The sequence below is a fragment of the Staurois parvus genome, unplaced genomic scaffold (assembly GCF_062004578.1).
Source record: "Staurois parvus isolate SC_StPar_1 unplaced genomic scaffold, SC_StPar_1.0 ptg000449l, whole genome shotgun sequence".
Lineage (NCBI taxonomy): Eukaryota > Metazoa > Chordata > Amphibia > Anura > Ranidae > Staurois > Staurois parvus.
Genome location: NW_028318245.1, coordinates 4604616 through 4618154, shown reverse-complemented (window position 1 = coordinate 4618154; position 13539 = coordinate 4604616). Strand labels below are relative to the sequence as shown.

Sequence of the window (13539 nt, the reverse complement as noted above, 5' to 3'; positions counted from 1 at the left end):
GCTCTCAGGAGCTCAGTGGCTCCAAGCGTGGTCCCGTGATAGGTGGCCACCTGTGCAATAAGTCCATTTGTGACATTTCCTGGCTACTAAATATTCCACGCTCAACTGTTAGTGGGATTATAACAAAGTGGAAGCAACTGGGAACAATAGCAACTCAGCCACCAAGTGGTAGGGCACATCACATGACAGAGCGGGGTCATCGCATGCTGAAGCGCAGAGTGCGCAGAAGTCGCCAACTGTCTACAGAGTCAATAGCTAAAGACCTCCATACTTGGTGTGGCCTTCAGATGAGCCCAACAACATTGCGTAGAGAGCTTCATGGAATGGGTTTCCATGGCCGAGCAGCTGCATCCAAGCCTTCCATCACCAAGTACAATGCAAAGTGTCGGATGCTGTGGTGTAAACCACACCGCCACTGGACTCTAGAGCAGGGGAGACGTGTTCTCTGGAGTGACCAATCACGCTTCTTTGTCTGGCAATCCGATGGACGTGTCTGGGTTTGGCGATTGCCAGGAGAACAGTACTTGCCTGACTGCATTGTGCCAATTGTAAAGTTTGGTGGAGGGGGGATTATGGTGTGGGGTTGTTTTTCAGGGGTTGGGCTTGGCCCCCTAGTTCCAGTGAAGGAAAATCTTCTCTCAAGGTCCATAAAGACTTGGAGGAGCCAGTTTGGGGTGGAGGAACTTGATTGGCCTGAACAGAGTCCTGACCTCAACCCCATAGAACACCTTTAGGATGAATTATTGCGGAGACTGCGAGCCAGGCCTCCTCCCCCGACATCAGTGCCTGACCTGACAAATGTGCTTCTGGAAGAATGGTCCAACCTTCCCATAGACACCCTCCTAAACCTTGTGGACGGCCTTCCCAGAAGAGTTCAAGCTGTTATAGCTGCAAAAGGCGGGGCCAACTCAATATTGAACCCTAGGGACTGAGACTGGGAGGCCATTAAAGGTCATGTGCGTGGAAAGGCTGGCGGCCCGATACTTTTGGCAATATTTTGAATATACAAATTATGTGTTTCAGTTTAGAATTTGATTTCCTTTATTTAATATCGTTTTTCATTATAATTATATAATTGAACTACAATCTACATGTGTAATCATAAATATAACATAGTGGAGAAATGGTCCACAAAGCAGCGGGACAAGATGAAGAAACGTAAAGTAGACTGCAGTATTTATATTCAACACGTGGTGGCGATCTCACTTTGGATGTGCAGACAGGAAATGAGGTAGGATACAAAACAGGACTCTCCAGGTGAAAGGTCAACTGGAGGGAAGTAGAGAGGAGACATTGGTGGAACTGGTAGCAGAGGAGGTAATAAGATCTTATTTTATATTTACATCCAGCAACTCCTCATCATGTCCGTCCTCTTCCTCCATCGTCATGTTTGTCCTCTTCCTCCATAGTCACTGTGATGTCTTTTATCTCCAAGACCCAACTCGTAGCTCATTAGAATAAAAAAGGGGGCAAGTTCCGAGTAGGATGGCCACCTCATCCCTTTAAAACCGAACACATACTAATGACACGGGTTCTGTTGCTGATTAGGGTGGTAATTAAACTCAGTGCCTTATCTGCATTAAATTAGCCTCAGAACCCGTGTATGTGGATGAGGTGGCAACCCTAGTTCCGAGTTTGGCTAGAGATGTGTTCGGAGGATGCCCATGCTCAACTCTACAAGCTGTCTCTCAACTATCTCGCTTTATAAAATCCTTGAAGTTATCATTACGTCTAAGGGAACCCCGGCTAAAAAAATTAATCGGGTGAGATAGACAAATGTCTTTTGCACTGGTGGTCAGTGGGCAGAACTTCCCCCTTACGAATTACACCCTTACAGACAAATAAAAAAAATGATTGGCGTCATACCACTGGATCTTCAAGTGGCACCTTCAGATGGGAGGTCCACCAGTCATAGCTCAAGGAACTCAACCTCTGGAGGTTGCCGGTACCAATTATGTAGTCATGCTGTCTAGGTCAATGCAACTGAACCTGATGAACTTTTGACTACGTATTGAGTTCATATTTCAAACCATCTCATTGTTGATATCCATGATCTTTTGGACTTTCATTTACAGGCAGGGGCGGACTGACAACTCATGGGGCCCCCGGGCAATAGGGGATCATGGGGCCCATGTGTCCTTGCCCAAACTCAAAAAAGCCTATGAGAAAGGTACCAGGGGCATCTCATGGGGCCCCCTACTGACCCCGGGCCCTCGGGCAGTGCCCAAGTTTCCCAATGGTCAGTCCGCCCCTACTTACAGGATAAGAATTTGAGAACTTAGATTTGAAAATGTTGGCTATAATGATACTCCACTCACCAGGGTTGTATTATCCATTGATGATTACGATCCACATCGCTACCAACTAAATGAGTCCAGGGATTTGTTTGTATGTAGTCTCTGTGGCGCCATATTTACATACCATTGATAGGTTTCATATCCCACTTTTTGTCCTCACGCACACTAGACGTTTTTACAGCGCCTGTTTTTGGCTTTTGATGTTTTTTTCAACAGCCAGTAACCCCCCCAGCATGCTATCCTAGGTGCACACATAGACTGGAATCAACGTTTTTTTGGCTGGGACGTTTTTTGGCTGGAAAAAACAACCCGGGACTAGTGGGTTTCTAGAGGAGTTTTTTAGCTGTAAAAACGCTCCAGCGCTGAAAAATGTGGTAAATCGTGGCAAACTGGCATTTTTTTTTACTTTTTTTGACCAAAAAAAGTTTTATTTTATCTTATATTGAGAATGGCTGCTGTATATTATCCAGGAGAAATGTGTATTGAATATTTAATGGGCTTGTTTATTTCACTCATCTGATTTGCAAGCAATTAAGGCAGTTTTGTCATCCTTCTGTCTCTCGGTGGTCTCTTGATGTAGCCACCGTGATGTGGTAAAATCGGTTTAGCACCTAGAGTTAGGACACTCTCTATGAGGGTGGGACAAGTGCCCATTATGGATTGCCATTGGGCATTTGACTTCACAATCTGTGCAGACTGATATACCGTGAGACTCTGCTTATAATGGATTGTCTGGTGGACTGCGATACAATTCTGTGCATCTGACTTTAACCACTTTAAGTCCGGACACTTTCACCCCCTTCCATTCGAGGCCAATTTTCAGCTCTATCACACTTTGAATGAATTGAATGATTACTCCACTTTTTCGTGGAACAAATTAGGAAATTAAAAAAATATAGCATGTGCAATTGCTAGACCAGCCAGATTATTTAAACGTATTAAAAGTCGCCTTTCCTTTGCAATGCAACCACTGTAATTTTATGTAAAATTCAAAGCATCACAGCGAACTTGAACACCCCCAAAAAATGTCATTTCCTGCTTGTGTAATTGGCTCACTAATGTTCCCAGGAGTCTGCACTAAGGTACAAGTCAGATTTTAGGCATCCTCTGCTATAAGAATTTCAGCGTTGGCGAGGTACTCCTTTGATAGATAAATGTTATACACTTGATGCAGGACCCTCCAAGAATTTTTAAATGTTTTACCTTGCTTTTATGAAATAAAAATGCTATTTTATATGGGGGGCGTTCAAATCGAACAGGGACTTTTAATTTTACAGGTGTAAAAAGGGATGCAAACATGGTCGATACTATTATTATTATTATTATACAGGATTTATATAGCGCCAATGGTTTGCTCAGCGCTTTACATTATATTGGGAGACAATACAGTAACAATACAATTCAATACAAGAGGGATTAGAGGGCCCTGCTCCTTGGAGTTTACAATCTAGGAGGGCGGGGTGAGTGATACATTAGGTAGTCACTGTGGGGGATGGAGTGGTTGGAAGAGTAGAGGATACCAGAATTAGCAGAGGGCAGGATAGGCTTCCCTGAAGAGAAAGGTTTTCAGTGAACGCCGAAAGGCAAGTAGAGTAGGTGATAATCTGATAGATTGGGGTAGGAAGTTCCAGAGGATGGGTGATGCCCTGGAGAAGTCTTGGAGACGAGCATGGGAGGAGGAGATAAGGAAGCTAGAGAGTAAGAGGTCTTGCGAGGTAGTAAGTAGCAAGTGTGTCCCATTACTGATAGGCGGCACATTTTTTTCTAGCGTGGCGGTACTACACGCAGTTGTAAGTGGCAGGTGTGTCCCATTACTGATAGGCGGCACATTTTGCTAGCGTGGCGGTACTACACGCAGTAGTAAGTGGCAAGTGTGTCCTATTACTGATAGGCGGCCCACATGTCGTGGGCCAGTCCAGGGACCATTAAGATGGCAGACAACAGTGTTAGTGTGTGCATGGAACGGCATGTGGTGATGAAGTTTCTTGTGAACGAAGGTGGATATCTACAGAATTCAAGTGCGGTATGGCGATGAGACGCTCAGCCGCAGTAACGCATTTGAATGGTGTAAACATTTCAAAGATGGCCGTACGTCCAGTCACTCCAGTGAACTTTCAGCGAGTGGAACATCCGATCCTGGATCATCGACGTATCACCTGTCGTGAAGTCGCACCAGAGACGAATCTTTCTGTGGGAACGGTGAAGACAATGATGAGGAAGTAAATCCGGCTGTCCTAGGAAGGTTCAGGCGTCCTGACAAATCTTTCTATGCTGAAGCTTTCCAGGCATTGGTTAAACACTGGGATAAGTGTATAAATGTAGCAGGGGAGTATGTTGAAAATAAATGCAGCTTCTGCTCCTTAAAATTTGTTCTTTTATTATATAAACTCAAAAGTCCCTGTTTGACTTGAACGCCCCTCGTTTTCATATAAACATGTTCTTTGGTTACAATTGTGGAGCAGATTGGTTTCTGGTTGGTAAGTTTCACCATAGTGACTTTCGGTACTTACCTCATTGACTTACCAATCCACCCCATTGGATAAAACATACTGTACCTATAAAAAAAACTATACCTATACTTTGGGCTATTTGGTCTTTTTGAGTGAATCAAATTTGGATAAGGTAAGGGTGGGTTATAAACCCCTCTCACTATATTTTTCCCTATCTATGTTCCACTGGGGAGACTTACCTTCACTTCCTGTGCTGTAGATATAACAGAAAGTACAGGTGTCCCTTTAGGAAAATTTCCCATCTGCTGTTTTGGTGACAACTCCCAATTTTTGCGTTCTCACATTTTCCGTCTCAGTGAAAGTCATCAGCAAGACAAATAGGGTGAACCTCTCCATCAGGAACAAAGGCAGCAATAAGATCCCAACAGGGGGTATAACCCCCCCCCCCCATCCCCTAAGGGGTGTAACCCTCCTCCTATCCAAAATATAACAAATTGAATACAGAAACACTTTCTAAATGGACAAGACAGAAGGATTGTGTGCAGTTTGTAGAGATTATTGTAACTATATCTCTTTACACAGAAAGTGAAAGTGAACCATTAACACCCAACCATCACCCACCATTGTGCCGCCACCTCACTGCCTGACAACAGAGGGAACCAGTGCCAAGAACATTCTAGATGTCATCCAGAATATCATTGATCTGCTGACAGGAGAGGTGAGCGGTGCCGGGAATTCTGGGACATTCTCCAGTAACAGACAAGGGATGTGTCTGGATGGTGACTGTATCATTGTGTGTGTCAGGTTCCTATAAGGTGTCAGGATGTCACTGTCTATTTCTCCATGGAGGAGTGGGAGTATTTAGAAGGACACAAGGACCTCTACAAGGACGTCATGATGGACAATCAGCCGCCCCTCACATCACCGGGTAAGAGGAGACTTTATTGTAAAGGAGAGAGCAGTACGGAGGGTCCACCTAGATTCCTCATCATCTGATAAACACATAGAAACAATGGATTCAGTCAGTGTGTGTGTTTCCTACAGATGGATCCAGTCATGGGAACCCACCAAAGAGATGTCCCCGTCCTCTGTATTCCCGGGATTCCACACAGGAAGGTCACACCATCCCTCACCATCATCAGGTAGATGGATCCAGTCATGGGAATCCACCAGAGAGATGTCCCCGTCCTCTGTATTCCCAGGATTCCACACAGGAAGATCCCACCATCTCTCACCATCATCAGGTAGATGGATCCAGTAATGGGAACCCACCAGAGAGATGTCCCCGTCCTCTGTATTCCCGGGATTCCACACAGGAAGGTCACACCATCCCTCACCATCAGCAGGTAGATGTGTAGAAAACTAAATGCCCCCAGATTTATTAGATTATACTCATCTATGTAGCCCCAGCCTATTGGTCCTTATATTGAATTGATTTTACTTTCTATAATTTTGTTGGTTTAGCATGAAGAACAAATTTATATTAAAGTTAAGGTTAAAGAAGAAGAAGAGGAGACATCTGTGATGAATTATCAGCAGACTTCAGAAGATGTTGGAATGAAGGTGACAACCAAACAAGATGAACCTTCTCTAGATATCAGCACTGGTGAGTAATGAAAACTAAACACAGAGACTGGTAAAGTCTATGGATTGATAACTGAGTTTATGTAGACCTTCATATCATCAAGTAAGATAATCTCTGCTTGGGCATCATGATGGACAATCAGCCGCCCCTCACATCACCTGGTAGGAGGAGACTTTATTGTAAAGGAGAGAGCATTACGGAGGGTCCACCTAGATCCCCCATCATCTGATAAACACATAGAAACAATGGATTCAGTCAGTGTGTGTGTTTCCTACAGATGGATCCAGTCATGGGAACCCACCAGAGAGATGTCCCTGTCCTCTGTATTCCCAGGATTCCACACAGGAAGATCACACCATCCCTCACCATCATCACGTACGTGGGAATGAGCAAGTACACCTAAAAATGTGTTTTGTATTATGAAAGGACTTTTTTATGTAATCTCCTGTTCCTTTTTATGAATGTATATTATCATCTGTGGGGTTTAGATTGGAGAATTGAAAGTCATCAAAATTGAGATTAAAGAGGAAGAAGAAGAGACATGTGTCAATGAAGATCATCAATCTAGGGAAGATGGGGCTGTAAAAAATAAACTAGAGAAATCTCTCTATATCAACACAAGTGAGTAATAAACACAAATTGCTGAAACAGATCAATTTGTTATGAGTATTAAGTATTCATTCACATTTCCCCAAAAAAGCAGTAGAAAGCAAAAACCTTAAATAGGCATGTTACAGTTTTCTGGTACAATGATTAAAGATGTCTTTTCTGTTTTCAAAAAGCAAATGGATAACTCCCTGAATTAATATTCTATAAAGATTCTTCCTAAACACATGCAAATTTTTTGCAGAAACACATCAATAATTACAGCAAATAACCCTTTCCATGTTTAGGGGCAACAGTTTTTTTTGTTTACATCAAGGAAATACATTAAACTTAAGACAATTTATCCCTGGCAGTAAGTATGTCATCAATGTACCTACACCATGACCTAGTTTTTCCAGCAGATTGAAATATTGTACACCATATAGTATACAATTTCCACTCCTCACCAGTAGAATATAAACTTTGTATCTATAATACTAGTCAAGGTTCCCAACCAATGACTGCTAATTTAAACTTCTGTATAGGAAACGTCCATCTCCATTCCTCAATTTAACGTCATGTTCCCAACAAATGAGGAGGAGATACTGGACACCATATGAAAGGTCCATCTCCATTCCTCAATATAACGTCATGTTCCCAACAAATGAGGAGGAGATACTGGACACCATATGAAAGGTCCATCTCCATTCCTCAATATAACGTCATGTTCCCAACAAATGAGGAGGAGATACTGGACACCATATGAAAGGTCCATCTCCTTTCCTCAATATAACGTCATGTTCCCAACAAATGAGGAGGAGATACTGGACACCATATGAAAGGTCCATCTCCATTCCTCAATATAACGTCATGTTCCCAACAAATGAGGAGATACTGGACACCATATGAAAGGTCCATCTCAGTTTTTCAGTATATGACCATGTTTACAAGAATTGAGATGGGGAAAGTCTAATTTCGTTCTCTCAATATCGATGTCATCTTTTCCCAATACTGTTGCCCGGTGTGGCTTGGGTGTGTTATATTATTGAACTGGTTTGTATTCACATTTTGCTGTTATGGCGATACTCAATTCCATCCTAGAGCTCTAGGAAACTGCTGAACACTAGACCATCACATATGACTTCTATTTTCAATGCATGAGGAATACGTGTAACATTTAGTTACCAACTGCTTTCCAACAGGTGGACACTACGTTCGAAAGAAAAGTATCTCAGAGAAAGCTCCCGATATATCTCCAGACTGTAATAGAGAAGATAATGAAACAACACAATATTCTCCAGGAAGAAAATCCTACCGGTTGGCAAGATCGAGGAACCTCACCAAATCCAAAGAATCTTCTAATAATTTACATACTGTAACATCTGATATTCACGCGAGTTCTCCCAGTTCAGATAGATCAACAGATCGTTCTAATCCCAAGAAATCTTTAGGAGTCCACACAGAAGAGAGCTCGTTGTCATGTTCGGTGTGTGGGAAATCTTTCACAGACAAAAAAGCACTTCTTATGCACCAGAAAAACCACACGGTTGAGCGTCCCTTTTCATGTTCAGTGTGTGGGAAATGTTTCGCTTGGAAAAGAGTTCTTACTGAACACCAGAAAATTCACACAGGCGAGCGCCCTTTCCCTTGTTCAGAGTGCGGGAAATGTTTCACTCAGAAAGGAGACCTTGTTAGACACCAAAGAATTCACACGGGAGAACGTCCCTATTCATGTTCAGAGTGTGGGAAAAGTTTTACTCAGAAAATTGTACTTCTAACACACCAGAGAACTCACACGGGGGAATATCCTTTTTCATGCTCAGAGTGTGGGAAATGTTTCTCTAGGAAAGAAAACCTTGTTGGACACCAGAAAAGGCATACAGGTAAACTTCCATTTTCATGCGCAGACTGTGGGAAATGTTTCAGCCAAAGAGGAAATCTTTATAAGCACCAAAGAATACACACGGGTGAGCGTCCTTTTTCTTGTTCAGAGTGTGGGAAATGTTTCATCCACAAAGCACACCTCCTTCTACATCAGAAAAGTCACACTGGCGAGGGACTTTTTTCCTGCTCGGAGTGCGGAAAATGTTATATTCAGAAAAGTGCACTGCTTGTGCACCAGAGAATTCACACGGGCCAATATCCTTTTTCATGTTCAGATTGTGGGAAGTGTTTCACTGAGAAGGAGAAGCTTGTCATACATCAGAGAAACCACACGGGTGAGCGTCCTTATTCATGTTCAGACTGCGGAAAATGTTTCACCCAGAAAGGACACCTTCTTACGCATCAGAAAAGTCACACGGGCGAGCGCCCTTTTTCATGTTCAGAGTGCGAAAAAAGTTTCGCTCGGAAAGAAGTGCTGCTTGAACACCAGAGAATTCATACTGGCGAGCGTCCTTTCACGTGCTTAGAGTGCGGGAAATGTTTCACTAGAAAAGGAAGCCTTGTCGGACATGAGAAAATTCATACGGGAGAGGGCTTGTTTTCATGTTCTGTGTGTGGGAAATCTTTTAGATTTAAAGGCAATCTAGTTAGACATGAGAAGATACACTCTTGATGATGCTATTGTATAAAAGTACAGTAGAATTGAACGTGTTTAATTATTCTGTACAGGACTGTTTGTTGTAAAATGAGTTCATAACGGAGGATATCGCAGCAAAAGTGACATTTCATTTTAAAGTATAATATGATGGGCTGAATCAGCTGTTGACTTGTATTTTATTAATAAATACTGTAGTTACGGGTTCCGTCTGCTTCATTTCCCAGAACCTCTCCTGCCAATACTGGGGTGGCCCCATCAGTCTTTTTAATTTTTCCATTTTATAAAATAAACATCCAACAGGAAGAGTGAAAGCTCCTCAATCAGTGGATGGGGCAAAAATAGCGGAACAATACAGGAACAATACCTGGAGGACGGCCGACTGTTTTTTGTTTTTGCTATCCCAAACAATATTTTTAAAGATCGAACTTTTTGGATGCAGAAAGGATAAATGTAATAAATGTACTAATCCATGGCGTCCAACCTATTGAATCCCTTTACAACGTTGGATAGTGAAGAAGGATTCCCTTACATTGGTCATCAGAAGAGAGGTTGACCACCTTATATGACTGGTCAGTGGCGGGAGTTACCTTTACACTGAGAGGGAAATTAATGTTCATTTACAGGAAGTTCAAATAAAATTGCTGTAGAAGAAAATAAGAAAAATGACAAGAGCAGCTATGGTGGATAATAAGTATGAGGTGTGGATGGTGGAGGAGAGCTGTCAGAGAATGTAGTGTGGATGGTGGGGGGGGGAGAGCTGTCAGAGAATGTAGTGTGGATGGTGGGGGGAGGAGAGCGGTCAGAGAATGTAGTGTGGATGGTGGGGGGAGGAGAGCGGTCAGAGAATGTAGTGTGGATGGTGGAGGAGAGCGGTCAGAGAATGTAGTGTGGATGGTGGGAGGAGAGCGGTCAGAGAATGTAGTGTGGATGGTGGGGGAGAGCTGTCAGAGAATGTAGTGTGGATGGTGGGAGGAGAGCTGTCAGAGAATGTAGTGTGGATGGTGGGAGGAGAGCTGTCAGAGAATGTAGTGTGGATGGTTGAGGAGAGCTGTCAGATAATGTAGTGTGGATGGTGGGGGGAGAGCTGTCAGAGAATGTAGTGTGGATAGTGGGGGAGGAGAGCTGTCAGAGAATGTAGTGTGGATAGTGGGGGAGGAGAGCTGTCAGAGAATGTAGTGTGGATGGTGGGGGATGAGAGCTGTCAGAGAATGTAGTGTGGATGGTGGAGGAGAGCTGTCAGAGAATGTAGTGTGGATGGTGGGGGAGGAGAGCTGTCAGAGAATGTAGTGTGGATGGTGGGGGAGGAGAGCTGTCAGAGAATGTAGTGTGGATGGTGGGGGAGGAGAGCTGTCAGAGAATGTAGTGTGGATGGTGGAGGAGAGCTGTCAGAGAATGTAGTGTGGATGGGGGAGGAGAGCTGTCAGAGAATGTAGTGTGGATGGTGGTGGAATGCTGTCAAATGAATATTGAATTGTTTTAATTTCCTCAACTTCTTAGCACCCAAATCCAGTCCCATGTGTCAAGTTGATAACGTCTGTGTCTCGTTGTTGTTTTATGTATAACATGCATGTTTCTTATTTATATTGACTAAAGAAGAGGTCAGCGTGCCTCGAAAGCTTGCTCTACAATCTATTAACTTGGCCAATAAATGGCTTCACCCTAGAAACGCCTTTCACACCCAATCGATTGGAAGTTTCTCCAAAAGCTCTTCAACGCTGGACACGAGGACTTCCATTCTATCCAATGATTGCCCATTCACAACAGAGCATAATGTCGCTTGAAGCACACCACTCGAAAAAGTACATGAGCTTCTTTTAGTGGAGAGCTGCATGTCCTCTTCGTTGCAGACTTCAACAGGAGTGCATCAAAAATGCTTGTAATGTGTGGTTTTTGTGCATATTCTTACCTAGAAACTAACTTTCCACTGGCAAGAATTAAAAAAGAAACACTCAAACCTGAAAAGTACACAAAGCACCTGTATAAACTCTCCAAAAATGCCTGAAAACAAATGAACGAAGATGACTGTAGAAGACCAGATCTGATTAGGGTTGCCACCTCATCCCTTTAAACCCGAACACAAAACATTACATGGGTTCTCTGGCTGATTAAGGTGGTCATTAAACTCACTTAATGCCTTATCTGTATCAAATTAGCCTCAGAAGCCGTGTAATTAATATGTGTTCAGGTTTAAAGGGGTGAGATGGTAACCTGGTAAATCTGATAAAAGATGCATACAATTTCCAACTACTTCAAATCTTGATGGAGGAATCCTTTCGCAGTGAAAGTGTTCCAATTCGGTGTTGGGAAGTCTTTTGTATAAGCTCTAATTCATGTTTTTCATATGCTAGTTTCACTTATAAATAATAAAAGTCTCTATACAGATATATATATATATCTATCTATATATACACATACAGTATCTTGCAGAAGTGAGTCCCCCTCCCCCAGACTGTATACAATGTACACACACACATATATATATATATATACACACACAAAAGTGAATAAAGCTCAAAATCCTTCTAATAGCTTTTATTTCCATGCACACAAATGCATTGGGAACACTACACATTCTAATCCAAATCAAAACATGAAGAAAAATATATCAAATTTGTGTTGTTCCTTTAAAGAAATTGAAGAAAAGTGAATATTAGACTGTTCTAAAAAATAGCAGTGTTTGTATTCTTCTTTACAAACTCAAACATTCACTATATAAACTGAAAAATGTTTGGAGATTTTGCTTTCCTTTGGATCACTTAATGAATATTTAGTTGTATAAGCACTGCTTCTGAGAACTGCTGTACATCTGTGTTGCATGGAGTCAACCAACTTCTGGCACCTGTGAACAGGTATTCCAGCCCAGGATGATTGGACTACATTCCACAGTTCTTCTCTATTTCTTGGTTTTGCCTCAGAAACTGCATTTTTGATGTCACCCCACAAGTTTTCTATTGGATTAAGATCCGGGGATTGGGCTGGCCACTCCATAACGTCAATCTTGTTGGTCTGGAACCAAGATGTTGCACGTTTACTGGTGTGTTTGGGGTCGTTGTCTTGTTGGAACACCCATTTCAAGGGCATTTCCTCTTCAGCATAAGGCAGCATGACCTCTTCAAGTATTCTGATGTATTCAAACTGATCCATGATCCCTGGTATGCGATAAATAGGCCCAACACGTAGTATGAGAGACATCCCCATATCATGATGCTTGCGCAACCATGCTTCACTGTCTTCACAGTGTACTGTGGCTTGAATTCAGTGTTTGGGGGTCGTCTGACAAACTGTCTCCGGCCACTAGACCCAAAAAGAACAATCTTACTTTCATCAGTCCACAAAATGTTGCGTCATTTCTCTTTAGGCCAGTCAGTGTGCTCTTTGGCAAATTGTAACCTCTTCAGCACGTCTTTTTTTCAACAGTGGGACTTTGCGGGGGCTTCTTGCAGATAGCTTGGCTTCACATAGGCGTCTTCTAATTGTAACAGTACTCACAGGAAACTTTACACCTTCTTTGATCTTCCTGGAGCTGATTGTTGGCTGAGTCCTTGCCATTTTGGCTATTCTTCTATCCATTCGAATGGTAGTTTTTTGCTTTCTTCCACGTCTTTCAGGTTTTGGTTGTCATTTTAAAGCATTTGCGATCATTTTAGCTGAGAAGCCTATCATTTTCTGCACTTCTTTATATGTTTTCCCCTCTCCAATCAACTTTTTAATCAAGGTACGCTGTACTTCTGAACAATGTCTGGAACGACCCATTTTCCTCAGAATTTCAGAGAGAAATGCACTGTAACCAGCATGTACAACATTTGCTGCCTTCCTTCCTTAAATAAGGGCAATAATTGCCACCTGTTTTTCAAAGAATGAATGACCTCACTATTAGAACTCCACACTGCTATTATTTTGAACATGCCCCTTTCAATTAGTGATTCAATTACACAGAATCAGCAGCATGCATGTCATGACTGTTGGGTCTGTTGGATTTCTATTACTCTACTACACCTGCTAGTAAATTATTTGCCATGTAGAAATATCATTTCTACCAAAAACAGTGATTGATCAGGTTAGTGATGTCTGACTGCTATT

The 13539-nt window shown here is 42.5% G+C and overlaps 1 protein-coding gene across 1 annotated transcript; it reads left to right on the top strand.

Annotated features, from left to right (window-relative positions):
- Positions 1-1258: 1258 nt before the first annotated feature.
- LOC149453402 (uncharacterized) lies at positions 1259-9660 on the top strand. Its single transcript, XM_089688339.1, has 8 exons — positions 1259-1317; positions 5330-5465; positions 5552-5675; positions 5792-6093; positions 6212-6353; positions 6610-6707; positions 6821-6953; positions 8120-9660. Exons 3-8 carry the CDS (start codon positions 5591-5593, stop codon positions 9472-9474), a joined length of 2115 nt encoding a protein of 704 aa, XP_089544465.1. The 5' UTR covers positions 1259-1317; positions 5330-5465; positions 5552-5590; the 3' UTR covers positions 9475-9660.
- Positions 9661-13539: the final 3879 nt, after the last annotated feature.

Bases quoted from the DNA above. Each gene is read 5' to 3' on its own strand.
- LOC149453402 (XM_089688339.1), top strand. From the start codon at position 5,591: ATGGAGGAGTGGGAGTATTTAGAAGGACACAAGGACCTCTACAAGGAC. The intron at 6,094-6,211 runs GTAGATGTGTAG...TTGTTGGTTTAG, and splicing joins CCATCCCTCACCATCAGCAG to CATGAAGAACAAATTTATAT. The intron at 6,708-6,820 runs GTACGTGGGAAT...TGTGGGGTTTAG, and splicing joins CCATCCCTCACCATCATCAC to ATTGGAGAATTGAAAGTCAT.